The sequence below is a fragment of the Globicephala melas genome, chromosome 2 (genome assembly GCF_963455315.2).
Source record: "Globicephala melas chromosome 2, mGloMel1.2, whole genome shotgun sequence".
NCBI lineage: Eukaryota > Metazoa > Chordata > Mammalia > Artiodactyla > Delphinidae > Globicephala > Globicephala melas.
Genome location: NC_083315.2, coordinates 123,127,092 through 123,150,020, shown reverse-complemented (window position 1 = coordinate 123,150,020; position 22,929 = coordinate 123,127,092). Strand labels below are relative to the sequence as shown.

Sequence of the window (22,929 nt, the reverse complement as noted above, 5' to 3'; positions counted from 1 at the left end):
CATTCTTCATCTCTTTTACCATGTTTTCCATTTCTAGCATTTCCACTTTATTGTTCTTTATATATTCCATTTCTTGGATGATATTCCCTTTCTATTCATGCATGTTTGTTTGACTTTTCCACTAGTGCCTTTAACATGTTAATCATGGTTATTCTAAATTCCCTGTCTGATAGTTCCAATGTCTGGGTCATATCTGAGTCTGGTTCTTGAGAATGTGTTTTTTTCTTCCTTCTATGTATTTTGTAACTTTTGGTTGAAAGCCAAACATCTTGTGTAGGAGAGTAGTGATTGAGGTAAATATGAGCTCTACCAAAGTACAGAAATAGCTTTGGACCCATGACAAAACATCACAAAGTCCTTTCAAACTGAGCTGAGGTCTGGGCTCGTTTGCCAGGTGATTTTTCTAAATATTCTAACTTTTCTTTGTAAACCTGTGCCTCAGAGTTTTTCTCCCCATACTCTTGTCTCTCTCTCAGCAGTAGATTGCTTTTATTTCTCACCTACTGCTTACTAGCCTGGTTGGAGGGAGTGCTAGGAGTGTGGGGACAGGCGGGGGGAGGGGGGTTTCTATTGTCCTGGTTCAGCCTGTCTTGGGCAGGAATTGTGTCCCTGGATCTCAGAGGTGGGAACTTCTCAATGATCCTCCCCCTCTCCCTGCCCCCAGTGGTTAGAGATCTCTAATGCTCTGGGCCCAAGATGTTTTCCTGCCCCTTTCTCAGATGTAGAGCATTTCTCTCTTATTCCTTTCCTCCATCTGCAAAGGGTCTTCACCTAAGCCCTGGAGGCTGTAGGGTTTGCTGTTCTTCCCTCAGTAGTTTAATGCTTTTTGTTCCATAGGGGAAATAGGGGAGAAGAAACTAGATGGGGTTTGGTGCCTTTTCCACAGTAGCTTCTGGTCACTTCCCCAAGGCCTGCACTGGGAAGGAGGTTTTCTCTGATTCTCAATCTTTCTTGTGACCATCTGATGACTCTGTGGAAAAGAGCCCACGAGTGGTTGTGAATTACCCTTCTCTCTGCAACTCCCAGGGGTTCTAAACGCTCATGCTATCCCGTTGCCTTTTGCAATTCATTAATGTTTTAGCTGAATTCTTGCCAGATTATACAGTGCCCAGTGACTGTCCCAAATCAGCAAGTCTCTCCTTGGAGGCACTTGTCTCCTTAGATATCAGGCTAATTGGCTGTCCTGCAACCTCAGATCCAAATAAACTTATGATTTTGTAGATTATCTGGTTTTTTGGCTGCTGTTACAAGGATGGGAGCAATGCTCTTTCCAGCTTTCTGTATTCTAAGCTAAAGAAGAAGTCCTAATCACTCAGAATAATCTTTAAAATATATTTAATATTCAATTTTTTAAGAAAAGGAATAAATGTCATGAAGGAAGAAATGAACACTAAAGAACCAAAAGAAAATATTGGAAATATTTCGTTATCTTGGAGTACAAAATGGCTTTTTAAACATGACACTGATGTCAGAAACTATAAAGAAAAAAATTGGAACTGTATAAAAAAGTTAAATTTTCCTGTGGCAAAACCCACTATTAAACAAAACAAAGGCAAATGACAAACAAGGAATACTGTCTGCAATACACATGACAAAATAAGTATTAACATTTTTAGTATCTAACAGTTTTTGACAGGATATTTAGTCTATTTTCTGTCTTCTCAAATTTATCTCAAATTCCTTCCCCTCCTAATCTGAAGAAGAATCATACTATATGTATAGTATTAGATAGTAGAGGAAAAGTTAAAACACATTTCTGTTAAAACTCTATCCTTTTTCACAGTCCTCAAAATATTACTAGCCTATATCTATTTTTTTTAGTTACAGCATGGCAAAGTAGAAATGTAGAGAGTGCTTACTGGTTTTGAAAGTACTGTGCAAGTATTACCTACCCTGACCCTTGGGATTACTATCTTTCTAATACAGCTGAGAATACCGAGGCTCAGGGAAATTAAGTACTTGGCTCTTCTCCAATCTATTTATAAGACTTAATCTAGTCAATTTTATCTAATTATGCCTTCCAGAAATAACTTTGTGCAAAAAAGGCCTGGAGATAATTTACAACTAGAAATGCCAATTTGAGGGCCATTGTGCGGACACTGGAGCATGTTGCTAAGGTGGAATGGGCTGAAACACCTGAAATAAAAGAGAAATCTAAGTCTAGGTCTAGGGATTCCTATTACTATGACTTTAACCCCTATTTTAGCAAAACTACTGCAACTATGAACTCTTAAAAACTGAAAATGATTTTAGGGATTACTTCATCAATAGTAACCATTCTGGAAGGAAAGAAATTCAAAGGAAGGAAATCAGCTGGTACCCCTAAACTCCTCACCCCAGTAAGTAGATGAGAGTTACATACCAGAAGCCTTCAGAGGGGGAAAGAAAAAATCTGGAGAAACCAGTTCTGAGCTTTAATTTCTGTTAATTTTACCTTGTAGGAAGCCCATTTCCTATATCCTTTTTATAAAATTAGCAGGTTTCCTTACAGAAAACTATTAACACATTTTAAAAATAAGCATCCTACAAATCAGCTATAAAATTTAGTGTGCTGGTTTCTTGTCTGAAGAATTTTATCACTTGCTAATTTTTCTTTGACCTAGTTATTTAACACAAAAGAAAGAAAAACAAACCAAAGAAAACGTTTTGGTAATCATACGAAGGCTTTTTTTCTCTAATCTGATTCATACCTTCAACTGAATTGGAAATTTTCTACAGTCTTTCTGTGAATCAACAGTAGTGAATGATGATGAGGTAGGTTCAATTTTAGTACGGCTCTGAGGTTTGAAGTCTGAGACGTCGGAAACTGTAACCTTTAAATTAAGCGGTGTCTGTTGTCTCTGGTTTGGCGACTGATTAACAACTGGATTAGAGTGGTCCCTGGACTGCAATGAAGACCCAGAAGGCACTAAATTCAAACAGTGGTTTTGTTGTTCACTCTTGGTAACTGCACTTGGATTAATCACAGTGCTGGATTCCTGTTTATCATTTACATCGTTTTCCTCCTCACTTGAATCATCTGGTAAAATAATTCTGCATAATTTTTTTTTTGAAGATGCACAGTTTTGTCTCATCTTCATTTGTTTTAGCTTTACTGCACGTCGGGTTTTATATTTTTTACTCCTACTTGCAAAGCAATCTTCAGTTATTAGGTTAAAATCAACACAGACTTCTTCACTTGATTGGCTTTTGCAAGACTCCTCTTCATCAACACAAAAACTGTCTTCTAAATAGGTTTCATCTTGCTCAGGAATCTACAATACAAATACAAAATAAGAATATTATAAATTTCATAAAATCAGCATGTTTTAACATATTCTTTTAAGTTCATGGTATCTTTCTGAATATTTATTTCACTTACTTTATTAAGTCAGTCACTTGCTCACTAACATATATTGAGCATATTCTTTTTTTCTTCCAGTTTTATTGAGATATAATTGACATACAACACTGTATAAGTCTAAGGTGTACAGCATAATGATTTGACTTATTACATCATGAAATAAGTTTAGTGAACATCCATCATCTCATACAGATACAAAATTAAAGAAATAGAAAAAAAAAGTTTTTCTTTGTGGTGAGAGCTCTTAGGATTTACTCTCTTGACAATTTTCATATTTAACCTACAGCAGTGTTAATTATGTTTATCATGTTGTACATCACATCCCAAGTACTTATTTATCTTATAACTGGAAGTTTGTACATTTTGACTACCATCATCCAATTCTCCTTCCCCCTACACCACTCCCCTACCTCTGGTAACCATAAATTTGGTCTCTTTTTGTATGAGTTAGTTTGTTTGTTTTTGAAGTATAATTAACCTACAATACAATGTTAGTTCCTGTTACATAACATACATTTCAAAATGATCACCAGGATAAGTCTAGTTACAATGTGTACAAAGATATTACATAATTATTGACTATATTCCCCACACTGTACATTTTATACCTATGACATTTATTTTGCAACTGGAAGTTTGTACCTCTTAATCTCCCTCACCTATTTCTCTCCTCCCCCAACTCCCCACTGGCAACCACCTGTTTGTTCTCTGTGTCTATGATTGTTTCTTTTTTATGTTGGTTCATTTGTTTTTCAGATTCCACATATAAGTGAAATCATACAGTATTTGTCTTTCTCTGTCTGACTTCTTTCACTTAGTGTAATGCCCTCTAGGTCCATCCATGTTGTCACAAATGGCAAAATTTCATTCTTTTCTATGGCTGAGTAATATTCCATTTTATATATATACCACATCTTCTTTCTGATTATATTCTTTATAGAAGAAAATGAGGAGTTTGGGAATAAAAAAAGAATGATTTACCCTCTAGAAATTTACAGTCTAGTGCAAATAGCCAGAAAAATAAACAGTAATTTATAAACAATGTGATAAATGCTATATAATAAACACAATGAAAGTACAGAGGTAAGAGTGACCATATTTCCAAGGTGAATATGGCAATTTATAAACAAGGCTAATATGAAATTGTTATCCATAAATGAAAAATAATCTATGGTTTTTAGGATACACCATTTTTATGAAAAACTTAATTTTCAAGAGAAATATGACAACATAGAAGAATTAAAATTTTAACTAGTGGATGATAAAGTTCTATTCACTTCCTTTAAGTATTCTCCTAATTGGAAAACAACTTAAGAGTATATTCTAGGGCTTCCCTGGTGGCGCGGTGGTTGAGAATCCGCCTGCCAATGCAGGGGACATGGGTTCGAGCCCTGGTCCAGGAAGATCCCACATGCCGCAGAGCAACTAAGCCCATGTGCCACAACTACTGAGCCCACGAGCCACAACGCCTGGAGCCCTGAAGCTCCTGAAGCCCATGCGCCTAGAGCCCGTGCTCCACAACAAGAGAAGCCACCACAATGAGAAGCCAGCGCACCGCAACAAAGAGTAGCCCCCACTCACCGCAACTAGAGAAAGCCCACATGCAGCAATGAAGACCCAATGCAGCCAAAAAATAAATTTAAAAAAAATTTTAAAAAGTATATTCTAATTAGCTCAAGTTAACAAAAGGATAATTTGATCAAATTAGGACTAAAAGGGATTTTGAGAATTCATTTAGCCCAACTTCCCTACTCAGGGTAGAAATTATTGCAAATAGTTCTGATGGTCCAATTTTAGAAACAAAATGAAAGCTTCATTAACAGGGATATATTTCAACACCACCACCAGGAAATTCTCCACTATATTTCTATAGTTCATACCTGTGAGAAAATGTTTATGTTGTTATGTTTCTTATGGACCATTTTGTACCGATTGTTCATCAGAGGACTTCGCACAGATTTCATGTAAATAGCTCTCATTTCAGAATCTGTGTAGAGATAAAAAAAAATTTCAAATAGCAAAATTATTTAAATTAAAACTAACAAAGTATTTAACTTTGACCTATCCCAAATTCACATGATTCAAAACTTGTGGAACTATTTTACACAAAAGGTATTTAATATATATTGAAACATGTCTAAAAATAATTATTCAAAAATGCGAAGTTAGGAGTTTTGCCTTTGACAGACCATCTAGTTGGGTGATCATGGACAATTTATTTAAGCTCTCTGCCTTAGCTATCTCTCTTCTCTGATAACGAAGATTAGGAGAGTGCCTTTTCATGAGAAATAAATGTACACAAAGACCTTAGAACTGTATCTGATTTATAGAAAGCATTCTATAAAACTAAAACATAAAAAATCCAGGCAAAAAAAACCCTATACTTAAAAACATCAAAAGGCACAACCAATAGTAAGTATGTTTCATAATTTTCAGTCAAGCAAAAACTAGGAAACACAGGTTTTTATTTATGCCTATCTTTTTTTTTAAGGTTATAATCAGAAATCAACTTTAATTTTTGTCTCTCATTTCCCCTTACATATTTTTGGAGTGATTAAATTAATTAACAGGTTATTTTGAGGGATAACATTGCTAATTTAATGACTATCATGCTTGGGACAAGATGTATAAGCTTTTCTTTGAATAATATTTCCCTTATCTCCATTCCATAGCTAGCTTCAACTATTAGATATTCTCCTGACTTAACTACCCACTTCTTACTCATGATAAATCCCTACAAAATTTAGTGAGATCTTTATTTCCAGTTTACTGTTTAAAAGGACTCAATCAAGGAGCTTTCAGAGATATTTTTTCGTTTGTTTTATAGATTTTTTTTTTGGTATAATGCATATACAATAAAATTCATCCTCTTTAGGGTATAGTTCTGAGTCTTGACAAATGCATAGTTATGGCAACCACTATTCTATTTGCTGTTGCTATAGTTTTACCTTTTCCAGAATGTCATATAAGTCAAAGTATATAGTATGTAACCTTTTGAATATGGCTTTTTCCACAAAGCATAATTCATGTGAGATTCATAGGCCTATCATTTTTTGAAGTTATATAGCAAAGAGTACCTAAGAAATGAGGCTTAAAAAAAAAAAAAGGTAATGTGGATTTTGAGATTTTCTTAAAAAAAAAAACTTTGAAATCCTACGTTTCAAACATACTGTTTCTAAATGGAGTTTCAGATCTCCCTACTCTCCATCCCAACTGCTCCAGCTTCAACCTTCCCAATTGCAGCAACTAAAGTCCTTCCTGCTGCTCAAGCCCACTGACTCCCTCTTTTTCTCTCTAATCCATCAGAAAATCCCATCAGCTGTACATAGCCAGAATCCAATCTTTCTCACCCTCACACTGCCCCCACCTTGGTAGAAGCCACTAACATTCCTTGATTAGATTACTGCGATGGCCTCCTAAATGGTCTCTTTTTCCACCTTTGCTCCCAAATAGACTGTTCTCAACACAGAAGCTAGAGCTATACTACTTAATATGAGCTGGCTGCTCATTCATTACTCTCTGATCTCACTTGCAACTACTTCCCTTCTCACTCATTCAATTCCAGTCACAATGCTATTTCCTTGAACAAGCCAGGCACACTCCTGCTTCAGAGCCTTCACATTGGTTGTCATCTTTGCATCAACATTCTCCCACCAGATTATACAATACTACAGACCTGCAAAAGAAACCTTATTCTGCAAATCATATCAGTATCGGCGACATGGTACCGATAATTTTGTATTTAAAGCCTTTTTTCTTTAAAGTCACGGACCTTGGGAAACTTTGCTGTTTCAAATCATATCAGGCACTGCAGGAGCAGAATAATGGCAAGATTTGTGAAGGATAAGAATACAGAAGAGCCCACCACAATCTTTCCCATTTCTATTAAAGCCAATCTGAATCATCTGCTCTTAATATATTAAGAAGACCTGCTCAAGCATTGTTTGGGGAGACTGTTTTCTAAAAGTAGATCTCCCTTACCTTAGCAAATTTAATAAATTTAGCTTTGTGTCTCAGCTGGTTTTAAATTTAGCTTTGTGTCACACTGCTGGATTCCTCATCTCCTTCTAGTCTTTGATTAAATGTCACCTTCTCAATGTGGGCTACCCCTAATTACCTTACTTAAATTTGCAGCTTATCTGTTAATACCCCTAACTTCTGCCACTCCAAATCTTCATCTTACTCAACTCTTTCTGTTTTTCTGTAAAGTTTTCATCTTACACTAAATAATTTAGTTATTATGTATATTGCTTGTCTTCTTCCATTCAAATGTAAGCTTCATAAGGGAAGGGGGTTTTGTCCATTTCGCTCACAGATGCAGCTTTCTCAAGAACCTTATATAGTACTGGGCACATAGTAGGCACTAAATACTTGTTTAAATGAACATCTGACATTGAGCCAACTAGGTCATTCTGGAGAGAAATAAGCAAATTAGCAGAAGCCTATAAACAATCAACTCTCACATAAAGCAAATATTAACAGAATTTGAATGAAAATGACCAAGTATTTTACACACGACAAATTTAATTCCCTTTAAAGTCAAAGTTCTTTGGAAACTGACTAGAATATTTAAGTATAACCACATTAAAGGCATTGAAAATCAAAAGAAAAAGAAGCATCATTATATCACTTACCATTTATAGCCTGTGACAGTTGAGTCTCATCATTTAAAAAGTCAAGTAATGAGGAATCCTGTTCATTTTCTGACTCATCATTTTCATCTGATGAAACACATTCTGCATCTTCTTGGGAAAGTTCTGCTTCATCATCTAAAAACTTCCTAGCTACAAGCTAAGATAAATGAGAAAAAAGGAAGATGCCTTTAAGAAAATCATTTTATTTCTTCAAATAATTGGAAACAGTTCTGGAAAATGGATTTCTTGCCAGTGCTTTTAAGATCAAAAATAATAAAAACAGAAAACTGCAAGAAGAAATAATAAAGTAGTATACCTATTTAAAATTTCTTCTTTTAATTCTGCTATGAATAAAATCAAGTACAAGTCAGCATGTCAGCTTGCTGAATGTTTCTTAATAAGCATAAAGTCTCCTGAGTCTTTCAGCTAATTAATTTTTTCCAGGAAAAATACAGTACCACAGAAAGACTGATCAGACAAAAAGGTGCTGAGAATTCTTTTCCAAGAATGTGAATATTGGATAGAGATAAGAAAAACAATATAATTATTACAAAAGCAAATATTCTAAAACTCAGATTTGTCTCTATATTTTCTTCAATTTGAATATTAAATCCTCAATACACTAAAGTTTCTTCATTTAGTCATTCAAAATAACACAACACTGCAAGATAATTTCAAAACACAAAGAGAAACTAAAATACCACACCTTAAGATTTTAATTCCAATACAAAAAGTAAAATTCGTGTCAAAATATTTTTTAATTTTGGGATTTTTTACTATAAGAAATTATAGAGAAAAATCTACTTCTGTGTAAAATCTACTGTTCTTTACTAATTAAAAAAATATATAGTATATTTATATAAAAATAAGAAACGGAAAAAAGTTTACCTTTAGGTGACTCAGTCTCTTTTGGACTTTGATGCCTCTTTTATTATGATCCTTGAAGTCTGCTGACTGTGGATCTCGTTTGCTAAAATTCTCACTCTCATCGCTAGATGATAAATCTAACTAAAATTCAATAAAATTCTTACATGAGAAAATATAATTGGAGTGTTGTATCTTAATGTGTTTCTCAAGGGTTATTGCTTCTGTTTTCATTTTTCCTTTTTAAATAGTTGACCTAACATTTTCTTGTTAGAAAAATAAAATGCTCTTACAACTCAGAGCCATGTTATAAATACACAATACTTAAGAATTTAAGTTAGGTAATTCTAAGTACTAAAATAATAAATTAGGTAATATAAGTAATACGAGTATAGTATTCATTTAATTTTGTATGAAATTGAATGTATCTGATGCAAACTTGTGTTTTTAGTTTAACTCTTTCCTTTAGAAGACCCTGAAGGGCTTCACAAAAAAAAAATTAAGTCTGTAAATACAGCTATCAAAATTAGTCCAAACATACATGAGTCCTTTCAAACTAAGAAACCAATATAACAACAAATTTTGACTATGAAACCTACTATAATATCTCTTACAGAATAATATAAAACCAATCAAAAGAATCAAAAGAAATTTATCAAAATAATTTCAATTAACAGGAATAATTTTAGGTTAAAGTAGATTGAGCATCAGCATTATCAATATTTTAATTCACTTCTAGTAAGTCAATCAGACATTCTAGTTCAAGTAGCAAGTTAAAGCAATTTTTCTAATGAAGTTTTATATGCATATACAAAGTTAATAGGGACTGACTGCATTTTCAATTAATTTTGCACAAATTATACTAGTTTGTATTAGAGAATTAAAACACACAAGATTTCCTAATCTCAAAATTTAGCTATCAGCTATAAACTGATGACAAATGAATACTATTAGCCTTAAGACCTGCCCCCCGACCCAGATTTCACATTCTCATAGTTGTCAATGCCTGCCAGACACTGTCACTTTACTATCCCACATGAACTTCAAACATGTTCAACACTGAACTTACCACTCTTTCTTGTTTTCTCTAAAGATGTGACACATCTGCAACTAGCCCAAGCCAAAACCAGAGAGTCATCGTGGACTCCTTCTTTTCCTTCTTTCAAGCCCATTCAGTAAGCAAATGAAAGAATAAGGCCTTCCAAAAACTCACCCAGATTTTTATCCAATTTTACTTCCTGGTACTTTTTGTCTTTACAATCCAACCACAAGAGATGCTGTCTCCCCACTTTGTGTCCTTCTTTAAGCCGTTGGGGAATGGCTTCCTTTCTCCCTTCTCTTCCCTAACTGCCACAGATGCTTTAAGATTTAAGTAAGCTGTTATCTTCAAGAAGCTTGCCAGAACTCCCAAGGTCTAGGTTAAGGGTTTATCTTTTCTTATCACTTAACTTAAAAAATTATATGGAAATTATCCACTTACTATCTATCCTTCCTACTAGATTGCAGACTTAACAATACGAGGAAATAATCTTTACAGTATATCCAACATCTTACACAGTAGATGCAAAGTAGGTATTTAATCTGAATTGCTGGAGTGTACTGACAAAAATAGGAATAGTTTTTTGAAGGAGTTTAAAATTAAAATAGAAATTCCAGTCACATAGTATTTACTATCTATTTTTCTGTTAAACATATACCCATAAGATCAAACATACCTATGGTCATCTATACAGATATTTCTCTTGTAATATTTATTTCAAAAGGAATTACTATACATTATTTGTTATTTACTTACTCTGTTTGGAGGAACCCTGCGCTTTTTGACAGCATGAAGTGGAGAATCAACTTCGCTATTTTTCTGATTCTAGATAAAGTAGATAAATAAAGTAAAAAGTTAAAAAAAAAAAGTTTTAAGGGGAACAAAAGGACTTCCCTGGCAGTCCCGTGGTTAAGACTCCATGCTTCCAAGGCCGAGGGTGTGGGTTCGATACCTGGTTGGGGAACTAAGATCCCACATGCCATGCGGCATGGCCAAAAAAAAAAATAAGAGGAACAAAAAACTTTATGTGATCATGTTATTGTGATTATTGAATGACTCACCTCAGGGGACTCCAAAACATTTCCTTTTGTCTTTTTACTTTTTCTTCGGAAAATCTCATCATCTTCACTTTCACTGCTTGTTAACTGTTCATCTAGAACTTATTTAAAAATAATGAATCTGGTCAACAGATTTAAGTTTATCCAACCACAACTATCTATTTTATTTATGGGTCCAATAAGAATTGTTTCTGGCAATCTCAACATTTATTCACTCTCAAACAAGATAGTTTTTTAGAAATTTGGCCCAAAAATCAGCATGGGAAAAAACAGAAAAATAAAAACAATGCCAGTGAAGAAATTAAGACATGATAACTCTTGGTAATAAACATATATTTAACTCAGGTTCAGTTTTACAAATTAACTGAAAAAAGTCCAGAAGAGTGCAAAATACAATTTTATTAGTTTTATTCATTCTAGAATTCATCTCTAAAATCTACTATAGTCTTTCTGCCCTTTGTGTCTTATTCTCTTTCTAGTTGAAGGCTACAAAACAATATATGAAAAGATTTTTTTAATGTATGTATGTACATGTGTACATATACATATGTGTTGTAAGTGTAAAATAAAAATTGGTAGTCACCCAAATGTTGTAATTGGAACAAGACATTCATGGCTAGAAAGAATGTTAAAAAACAAAACATTCATGTGAAATCAAATCCTTCAAGTTTTCAGATACTTAAAGTTCTATTTCTGTACTTGCATAAAATTTTGACAGAAGACACCTTTTATGTGTTTTTATGAAACCTTCTATAAAAGCCCTGTGGTTGTTTTAAGATATGTTCATAAATCCTCTGATATGCCTGCTTTTCAAGAGTTGGATCATAATTCTTCTACCCTTGAGGGTGGGCCACATTTGGTCACTTGCTTCTAACAGAAGAATATAATGGAAGTGAAGGTGTGTTACTTCAGAGTCTAGGTCATAAGAGGTCTCATCCTTGCTCTCCTTCTGGCCTCATTCACTCTGGAGGAAGCCAAATGCTATATAATAAGAATAGAGGAAGTAACCCAATGGAGAGGCAAACATGGCAAGAAACTGAGGCCTCTTAACCAAGGGCAATGTGATCCTCCAAGCTTATTCAAGTCTTCAGGTAACTGTAGCCCTGGCCAACGACTTGACTGCAACCTCATAAAATATCCGTAGTCAGAACTCTGAGCTAAAGAGTCCAAAGAAACGGTGAAATAATATATGCTGTCCAAAGGAACAGTGAAATAATATATGTTGTTTTAAGTCATTAAGTTGTGGAGGAAATCTGTTATGCAGCAAGAGATAAATAACACAGATTTTGGTACCTGGAAATAGGGAATTACCATACCAAAACCCAAAACTGTGGACATAAATTTGGAACTAGAGAGTGGGCAGAAGCTGAAAGGATTTTTGAGGAAAGTTTTAGTGAAAGCTTGAAGAGCCTCAAAGGAATTGTTTGTAGGAAGATTAATGGCCATTTAGGAGGCCATGGGTGAGGGCTTAGAAAGAAGTAAGAAAAACCTTATTAGAAATTATAGGAAAGAGGATCCTTAATGTAGTGCCAGAAAGTTTAGCAACATCGTGGTAACACAGAAAGTAGAAAATGTACCTAATGGGACTTCCCTGGTAGTCCAGTGGTTAAGACTTCGCCTTCCAATGCAGGGGGTTTGGGTTCGATCCCTGGTCTGGGAGCTAAGATCCCACATGCCTCGTGGCCAAAAAAAAACCCAAAATGAAAATATACCTAATGAATGAGGTGATCTAAGTAAGGAGATTTCCAGACAAAGTGTTTAAGGTATTACCTATGCTTCTTCCTGTTTAAGTAAAATGTGAAAGGAGAGAGAGGAACTAAAGAAAGTACTGTTAAACAGGAAACAGTTGAGACTTGCTGGTTTTGAAGATTAACAGCTTCTCCAGCTGGCAAACAATATTAAATTAAGAAATGTTCCAGGCAAAGATCTAATCTAGAAGACTGCTAAGAAGCTATTGTGCAAATGGTGCTGAAGGTGTAACTGCAAATGCTTTAAGACCTCAGAAAGATCAAAGGTGGTACCTTAGAGTACCATTCAGTCAGATAAAACACCCTCCAAACATTTTAAAGATGTCTCTTACTTTTCCTCTCAAACAACAGGCCTTCTAAGAAGATTAAGGAACTATCTCTAGACATCTTTGGCTTTGGAGAAGCCAAAGGTAGAGAAGGACTTACCTCCAAAAGATTTGTGGGCACAGTTAGAGTCTAATGGAATGAACCTCAAATAAGATTCACAAGAGATCCACAAAGATTTATGAGAATTATAAGCGAAGAAAGACAGCCAGCTACAACTAAAAGGGGCAGAGACAGTACAAAATGAAAAGAGGCCTTTGGATCCCCAAATTTTCACTAAAAGGAAGCAGGCTGAGAAAACTCCACAGGTGCTACCTGTTACAAAATTGAACCGAGCTTCCAGAGTACAAAGCCAAGAACCATGGAGAATTATTAGCAGGCTTTGAGTACTAATCAAGAAACTTCCAATCTCAGCTCTGCTAGATTTTAGAATTGCTATGGACCAGAGATTCCTGTGTGCCTCCCATCACCCTCCCCCACTTTCAAATAAGCCATCTTGGAAGCAGATTCTACATGCCCAGTCAAGTCTTCAGATGAGTGCAACCCCAAGTGAAATCTTGACTATAACCCTAAGAGAAAGCCAGAACCACCCAGTTAAGCAACTCTCAAATTCCTAAACTACAGAAACTGTAAGATGTTATTTTAAGCCACTAATTTAAGGAGAGTAATTTTTTACACAGCAATAAAAAACAAATACAAACTCACAGAGTAAATTTCTCCTCACACTCTATACTAGTAAAACATCTACCCAGACAGATAAACTTGAATAAATCCTTTTTGTAGATGATCACTATATAATTCCACTCATTTTCCTTTTTTCATTATCTTCTATGGAAGCCATAGTTAAATGCAGGGCTCAGCTACAATAAGCAAGTCATTCCAGGAGGCTTTCCTTTTAACTGCTTTAGTGGTGTTTTAATCAACTATTACTGTATACATATATAACAAGGCAAATTATCCTAAGTCTTCTATTTCAGTTAAGTGGAATAATAAATACTAAGTAAATATTCCCTAATAAATTGTTCCTTAATGTATATGTATTCAGAATTATATTGCCCATGGTTAGTAGTTAAGTACAATGCTAGAAAAAAAGTTTTAATGCAAATATGACACAAAGAAAAATTATCTCACCCATTAACACAGACTTAATATAAAGGTGTTAAAGCAAATATTAAAGGATCACAGGCAACATACTTAGTAAAAATACACGTCAGAGTACCTCCAGAACTATGCAGAATAGTCAGTTTTGTTTTTTGTTTTTTGTTTTTTTTTTTTGCGGTACGCGGGCCTCTCACTGCCGCGGCCTCTCCCTTTGCAGAGCACAGGCTCCGGACGCGCAGGCTCAGCGGCCACGGCTCACGGGCCCAGCCGCTGCGCGGCACGTGGGATCTTCCTGGACCGGGGCATGAACCTGCGTCCCCTGCACCGGCAGGCGGACTCTCAACCACTGCGCCACCAGGGAAGCCCCGAATAGTCAGTTTTTAAAAATCAACTGTATTTCCAGAACTTATTTTAAATAAGTTTTTATCTTAAATAAAACATTCATTAATCATGCCCTTGATGCTAATGAGAACAGATAAGAAAAAGATTTACAAAGGAAATTCTCATTTTACCCTACAACTATTCTTTTTCCTCAGCCATAAAGAATAAAATTCATAAATAGCCTGCTATAATAATCTATACACAAACTAGAGTTGGGTTCTATAACAGGATCTAAAGGATACTTAAATCATTTTAATACTAAACATCTATTTTCTGGGTTTTCTGTAGAATTAAATCACAGAAATCCAAAGATTCCTATAGATCTGCTATGGTCTTATCTCAATCTTCCAAATACAGTCTTATTTCTAAATTTTGCTATATAAATCCTCTACTTTATACTATCCCACCAAAATCTTACACTTTCCTGCTTTCCCTTTGTTTTCACCATTTTATAACATCCAAATTCCCTCCTGATTATTTTCAGCATATCCAAATCATGAATATTCCTGAGGAGCCAAAATGGAAACCTTCCTTTGAAGTCAACATTTCCAATCTAATCCAGTTCAAAATGTTTTCATCTTCTGAACCTCCTAGATGTCTGCCATCTTATTATTCACTTGGTAGTTATTTCCATGTTTTACTGGTATCTGAATGTATATGTCACACATTTGTTTGTGTTTTACAATAAAGGGCTAGAGCCAAATCTTACACTTCTACATTTCACAGTGCCTAGCATAATACCTTTCCTATGGCATACATGCCATAAGTATATGCAGATAAAATAAATACTGGATCAGTAAGCATCAATTTAAGAAATATATAGTACATCGATTACCTAATTCAATACACCATATACTGAGAAACTACATTTGAAAAATTATAGAATATGATCCAAAGTAATCATTCTAGAAAGATTTGTATTTTATAAAGATGGAATCTTACCTTTAGCAGAATGGCAGGATTGATGCAGATTGATTTGTTCCCTGCTGTTAGCCTTTTCTATAGAAAGTCCCAAATCATCAAAAGTTGAATTCAATGTTTCTTTGAAACTTTGTAGATTTATTTTTCCCTTATTGGAATCTGACTTCCTAGCCATTTCTATTCTCTTCTTAGAAAATAAGTTCGCCGTGTTTGATTGAGAAAGTGGTGTACTCATAACTTTCTCTCTTACTGGCAATGAAAATTGAGAATAACCAGGAGACATAAATTCTTTATTTTTTGTTGCATTCATTGGAAAACATGCAAAAGTTGGACTCCGCTTATCTTCACTTGATGGGTTAGTAATGGTTTCACTCGTAGAACTATCAACATGGTCTCTTGATATTACTGCTTGATTTGAAACATAATTCGCATCATTTATCTCCTTAATGTCTAAACACCCTCCAGATAGATCATCTAAAATTTTATTCTTATTTGTATCTGATGCATGTTCTAGTATTTCATCATCAGTATCTGGACTACAAAATCCTAAATCAAAGGTAACAGAAAATAAATCCTTAGAGCAGTCAAAACCATATTCATCATTCTTCAGTTTTTCCTCATGTACACCTCTCAAATCTTCATGAGATTTCCAACTATTCGTATCACCGATAATTTGATCTTGGGGTTCAGAATTATTGCCTAACAAAAGTTCATCAGAAATTAAGAACTGAGAGTCCAGTGCCATTTCACTTAGAGCAGTTTTGTCTGACACACATAAAGATTTGCATTTACTGTTCAAGGGAGGAAGGTTCACATCATTACACTCTGTATTAACATCCTCAAATAATAGCAAACTCTCATCCTGATCAGTATGCAATATTGGGAGGCCACTGTTATCAACATCATGATTCTTTTCTTCAACAAAATACTTTGGAGGGCCAGTGTTTATTTGAATATGATGGTTGGATACTAAATGTTCATTTTTAATATCTTTATGTACTTTATTATAGTAACAGAAGCTTGGTTCAGCAGAAATCTTATCATTAATTGTACCATAAAGGCAACTTTTTTCAGAAGGATGAGTAATAAATTTAAGTGAACTCAATTCTAAATTCTGTTGAGAATTTATAGTTGAATTTGACATCAAACAGGTGGATTTGTCATTTTGTAAACACTCTGTGTAGGGTACAAAAAGCAAGTTCTCAAGTGCAGAACCCTTAGAAATTTCATATTCCAAATTTGAGAGTGCACTAAGAGGCGGAGGAGAATGAGATAAAAATCTCTCTACATTAGCTAGCACCTCTTTTGTTAATGAATGACAATTATAAAATTTGTCATCTGTTCTAGCTATATAAAGCTCATCCTCAAATGGAAAAAATAAGCTAGATGAAAGAGATTTCTCATCACTGAAACTGTTATAACCAGAATCTAAAAAATTTCCAGTAAATGAACTAGTAGATTTATTTGTAAACTGACAATCTGCTAATAATCCACATGACCGATTACCTACATTTTCACTGATAGCACATGTGGCAGCAACTTCATCTGTATCTGATACTCTTTTATCATTTAGTAGGTCTACCTGAAAAATATTTTTAGCAGTAGAACTGCCATCAGTATCTAAAGGCCCCATAACAACCTCCTTATGTTCTTTTTTAGGTTGATCTTTTTTCAGTTCTTTGGAAGCTTTTTTTTTTAGAGAAGCAATTTCAGTTGGTTTGATACGAATTTGTTTAAAAATTTCAGCACATTCTTCATCAGATTCCGTTATTGAGAGTGATTTGCCTTGATTTATATTCTTTGTAAATGAAGATTTCTTGTTACTAGTAAAGATGCCATTGGCAAAAGGATTATATTCATTCCTGGGAGCACTAGATGTTGAGCTAACATCTTCCGTTTGTAAATAAGATTTAATTTCCAATTCATAGCTGCATTCTCCCTATAAAGAAGGAAAATGAAAAATTCATAGGAAAACAGAAAAAAAAAATTCTAAAGATGAGTTTTACTCTGTTAAAATATTTTCTAAACAATATTACATTATTCAAATGATCTTTTATACCTTAAAAACTTATTCCAAGTCAAACAAAATAGAAATGACACTATTGCAAAATTATCATAAATTATCTTTTATCAGTTAATATTTTTGTATTCCCAGTACCCAGTACATGAGAGACCCATGATAACTATTTGGAGAAAGTACAAATTAATACATAGAATATGATTATAAACACTTTTTTCACTTCTGACATTTAATTGAACAATTATTCTAATTTTCTAAAAGTAGATATTTAAGAAATTAATATATATAAATGAAAAACACACATATGTATGTTAAATTTACTCTCTTGATGAAGGTAAACTAAGAACAGCTTTTGAAACATCTGAAATAATGGTACCTGTATGTCTTCTAGGCTGTAAGCTAGAATATACTGTTTTTAACAAATTTCCTAAGAACACTTCTAGTGAATTTCCAAGTCTTACTTATCTCTAAATCTAAAACTACAGTCCCCACCATCCCTGACTCATCCTTCCCTCTTGCCCATGAATGCCACTTTAGTCAGGATTCTTCTACTCTTCAGGGACTTAAGCAATTAAGTATTGCTTATTGTATTTGAATAATAAATACAGTAAATATTAATGTGAAAATGTCTGTCTCCCTGCTAGGATATATGCTCCCTATAGAAAGTTTTATCTGACTTCTTCACCAATGTAGCCACAGGGCCTAGAACAAACCATGCCATGTAGAAGGCACTAAATAAATGTGTTACTTTGATGCATAGGCTTTGCTGGGGTCCAAAAATAATTACTTTATTTACATGTATTCATGAACAACAGCTAATAAAAATAGCAGCTACAATCTATTGAGTAATTACTATGTGCCAGTTTCTATTCTAATTGCTTTATGTGTATTAAGCCACTTAATCCTCACAACAATCTTATGAAGAAAGTATTATCATTATCCCCATTTTACAGATAAAACTGAGGCACAAAGAGGTTAAGTAACTTACAGATGCACAATTAGTAAGAGGTAAAGTTGGGCTTCTAACCCAGGCATTTTGGATTTCACACTCATAATACGTTCATCATTCTGACTCTCTCAAGGAAGAATAATCAGGAAACTGCTCAAGAAATCACTAAATCTCTAAACTACCACCAGGATAAGAGACATACCAAATAACCTATATGATAGAAAACATTTATGCAGATCCCAATCTAACAATAATCCTAAATTAGCTTTACAAATAGTTTATATAAATCATTAAATGGGAATTCCCTGGAGGTCTATTGGTTAGGGCTCAATGCTTTCACTGCTGGGGCCCAGGTTCAATCCCTGGTCAGGGAATTAAGATCCTGCAAGCCATGCAGCATGGTCAAAAAAAAATTTTAAATAAAAGAAAATTTTTTAAAATCATTAAATATATTTAAATTTTACTCTGATCTATCAATATTCACAGATGACATTCTTCTAACTAGGTCTACTTCTCCTAAGACAGAAAACTAGCTCCTCACTGAGATCACAAGAAGCTATATAGAAAAACAAAAATAGTCTAGCTATGATTATTTATAATAAATACTTGTTTCTTATAATAAAGACTTCAAATTAAGAAGAATAAAGATTAAGTATTCTAGTTTCACTGGCATACCAGCAAGAGAAAGTTACAGTAGAACCCTACCTCTTCATGTCTCATTCCTTCTATCATTTGCATAATGTTTACGAAATGGTGACATCGATCTGAATGGTCGACTTGATATGTAGGTAAAGGATGATCCTGCCACAGTCTCCATTCAGAGAGAGAGAGTTGATGAATTCCAGTGGTTGGTTCTTGAGTCTTGATTAATGATAAATTTAACATAATAAAAACACACATACTCAGATTTCACACACTGATTAAAAAAATACTTAATATACAGATAGCCTACCATAAATAATTTTAATTCATTTAGGTATTTTCAACTAAAATCTCAGGAGAAAAAAGAAAATACTTTTATAAAGTACAAAGATGTCCTTTTAAACACATTTTTAAAATAACTGTTACATGTATTGCTTTTAAAATTAGAAAGAAAACAATAAATGTCATTAAAAATGAAATACACAAATAAATAAATGTTATATGAGTTACTAGTTCGCCATATTCCTGTTTATATAGTCCCATGTTAAGAGCAAATATTTAAGAAAATGTGTGGCTTCAAAATTACTATTATGCTAGATTTATATTCTATAATCAAATAAAGAGGCAGTCATAATCTCTCAGTGATACTGATCCCAATTCTTCATGCCTACTGCCATTTCTCACTTTCCCTGTTAGTGAATAAAATACAAATTCTCAAGAGCCATATATTTCTAGCCCTATAAATCTTCCCAAAGGAATCTTCCTTGAGGTTGTTTTTCTAGTTCTCTAGGTTCATATGTAACCTTTGCTCAATTCTCTTGACTTTCATTAAGTTCATCAATAATTTGTTCATAGTAAACAAAATAAACAAATCTAAGATCCAATTTAAAGTTTTACTGTAATTTCAAAACAAAAATTGAAAACAAGTTTGTACAAAGATGCTCATGACAGCCTAATTTTATATTAGTAATATACTGAAAATAATTCTAAAACATGACAGGGAAAGAGCCAAATTATGGTATATTGCAGAGCAACATAACAATCATATAAATTACACCTACACAGACATGTTCATATGCAGAACGTAATAAGAAAAGTCAGAACTTATGTAAATATATTACAGTCATGTAAAAATATATATACAATAATACAAGAAAATTAGTAGTTTTACCAAATTAGACTTTAATATTCTTTTTTACACTGCTTACATTCTTAATTTTTACATAAGTTGACATTCTGATCATGAACATTCATTCTCTTTACTTCCAAAGCTATTGCACAGTCGCTATAAAAAGCATCTGAAAACATGTTCAACTTACTGGTCTGTTCTCCTCATTCTGTAAAGATAGAAACTGAACTTGAGGCAATGTTATTTCCTTAATTTCATCAGTGTCTCTTAATCTATATCGTCTGTTCCATAATTTAAATTCTTCTTCTGATAAGAACCAATCATTCTTTGAATTACTCTGCCTCATTCCTATAAGTTTAAAAAATAATTGAAAAGAGGTTTAAAAAAATCTGCCAGGCAAACACAAAATATATGACATCAACTCAAACGCTCTACCTGTTTATGTCTACTCATCTCTGCTAAACCACTGATTCTATACCTTAAAATTAGTGTTCTTCATATAAAAACTCTGGTTATCACTTCCTGCTTCTACATATCTCCTAAACTTCTCTCACCTCTTTGAAAGTACTAGTGCACCCTTCCATCTAGAGCTAACCTTTGGTAATGACTTTATTATCAAAACATCATCAGGCAGCTAGGCTCTCAGTCCTGGTTTCTTTTGGACTCTCTCCATTTTGTTGTCTAAGACCTGGCAGGAAACAGATAACTCACAGATGAAAACTAGTATGATTCTAGCATAACATTATCGGAAAAGTTATCTGAAACTGGTGTGGGGGTGGGGGAGATGCCAAGACTAAAGTCTTAAATGGGGTGGGGGGGGGTTGAAAGGGGATAGGAAAGACCTACTGCTTTAAATAATGACATAATAATATACTTTTTAAAAAATGTATCGTAAATTAACCCTTTTTTAAATTTCCATAATCTTTATGAAGGAAAATAATCACCAACATGGAAAGGATAAAAAATACAAACCTATAACTCTGGTCCCAATACAGATGAGGGCAGAAAAAAAAAAAATCAGAAAGACTACTGAATTAGGAATCAGGAAGCTTCTGTCTTAGCTAGTCCCAAATATTATATAGAAAGCTTTTATAAAATAAGGGGTTTGAACTAGGTGATCTCTCAGGTCCCTTTCAGATTTAGCAATCTGAGGCGCTAAGGCTTTTGAAGTAGAAAGGTATTCCATTCTCCTAGTCACTTTAAATAAACTCAGACCTCTAAGCCCAAATTAATTATATACTAATACACAGAAGATGACATTCATACACACTATCTTGGCAAGATGAATCACTGACACTTGAAAAATCAGAGAAAACGGAAGAAAAAAAGCACAGAAAAATGAACATGAGCTAACATTATCTCAACTTTTAAAAAAGGACAGGTTCTAGACTTTTACCATCCATCCCTAGTAACATTTTATAAACAATCATTAAACATATACATTTATAAAAATAAAATGATCACTAAGAAAAATGTATGCCAACCTAATCAAGTTTTTTTGTTTTTGTTTTTTTGTTTTTGCGGTACGCGGGCCTCTCACTGTTGTGGCCTCTCCCGTTCCGGAGCACAGGCTCCGGACGCACAGGCTCAGCGGCCATGGCCCACGGGCCCAGCGCTCCACGGCATGTGGGATCTTCCCAGACCGGGGCACAAACCCATGTCCCCTGCATCGGCAGGCGGACTCTCAACCACTGCACCACCAGGGAAGCCCCCTAATCAAGTTTTTTAATAAATTCAAGAGAATTCAAAATACATACTATCTTTTCATTTTAACCCAAAATTTAGCAAAGTCTTGTAAAATGACAGGTATATTCCTATTAAGTGGATTTGCATTAGGTTTAATAGGCATATCCGAAAAGCACTGATTAATGGCTCTGAGTTAAGGGAAAGAACATTAACAAATTTAAGTGAGTAAGTCCTAAGCAGGTGCCTAGGAGGGAAAGAACTTTGAAAATTCACGGTAATGAAAACCAGTAGAACAATCAGTTGAACAAACCTGAGAGGTACTGTCTTCAAATACATAAAGAACTGCCACCTACGTAAACCAAAGATCAAATCCACTCTTTGCGTCTAGAAGCTGTTGGCAAAGAAAGTCGCCTGCCATTTCAGTAAACAAAGGATGATGGGGCCATCAAGCCATCAGCCACTGCAGCTGCCCCCAAGGGGGTTTCAGCATGGAGAAAAACAGGATACTGGCCCCAGATAGTTAAGATGTATATCAAAGGTATAATTTTAATGAGCCCAAACTCTTGCATCTTCCCATACATAAAAAAGCACTAAAATCATTAACTTGAGACGTCTGTTTTTTGTGATTAGCAGTAATCTTTTGATGCTCAACTACTAGGGTTCTTTTTCAGCAAAAACTCCTATATATCCTGGCTCCTCCTATACCTCTTTGGACCAGTCCCTCAGAGCTGTCTGAGAGGCTGCCTTCCTGGGCTACAGTCCTCAGTAATACCCCAAATAAAACATAATTCTCAACTTTTACATTGTGCGTTCTTTTTCAGTTGGCAAAGCCAAAACTAAATCAATGAGCAAAAGGTACAAAGCCAGATTGTTTTTTTCAACAGAGGGATTTCTTCTATACGGACTATTCAACAATGGAATGAACCCTCATAAAAGAATACGATTTCCATTAACAAAGATGTTCAAGTTGAGGCTGGATATACATTTAACAAGAATGCTACAGAAAACATCCCTACCTTGGTAAGTAATTGGACCAGATGACCCCCAAGATTTCTTCCAAATCTTAGAATATAATTACATGATTTTATGA

The 22,929-nt window shown here is 34.3% G+C and overlaps 1 protein-coding gene across 3 annotated transcripts in view; it reads right to left on the bottom strand.

The window, feature by feature from the left end:
* Positions 1–22,929, bottom strand: part of FANCM (FA complementation group M) — a 56,979-nt gene that overhangs the window by 7,370 nt on the left and 26,680 nt on the right. For 2 of the 3 annotated variants that reach the window (XM_030854869.2, XM_060294782.1), the window contains exons 12-20: positions 20,344–20,501; positions 19,088–19,243; positions 15,435–17,352; positions 10,942–11,039; positions 10,637–10,705; positions 8,866–8,985; positions 7,978–8,134; positions 5,224–5,330; positions 2,691–3,254 (exon numbers count right to left, since the gene is read on the bottom strand). In XM_030854869.2, coding sequence (XP_030710729.1) covers positions 2,691–3,254; positions 5,224–5,330; positions 7,978–8,134; positions 8,866–8,985; positions 10,637–10,705; positions 10,942–11,039; positions 15,435–17,352; positions 19,088–19,243; positions 20,344–20,501 — 3,347 coding nt within the window. The remainder of the gene's footprint in view (positions 1–2,690; positions 3,255–5,223; positions 5,331–7,977; positions 8,135–8,865; positions 8,986–10,636; positions 10,706–10,941; positions 11,040–15,434; positions 17,353–19,087; positions 19,244–20,343; positions 20,502–22,929) is intronic. The other variant, XM_030854872.2, reaches the window with a different exon arrangement.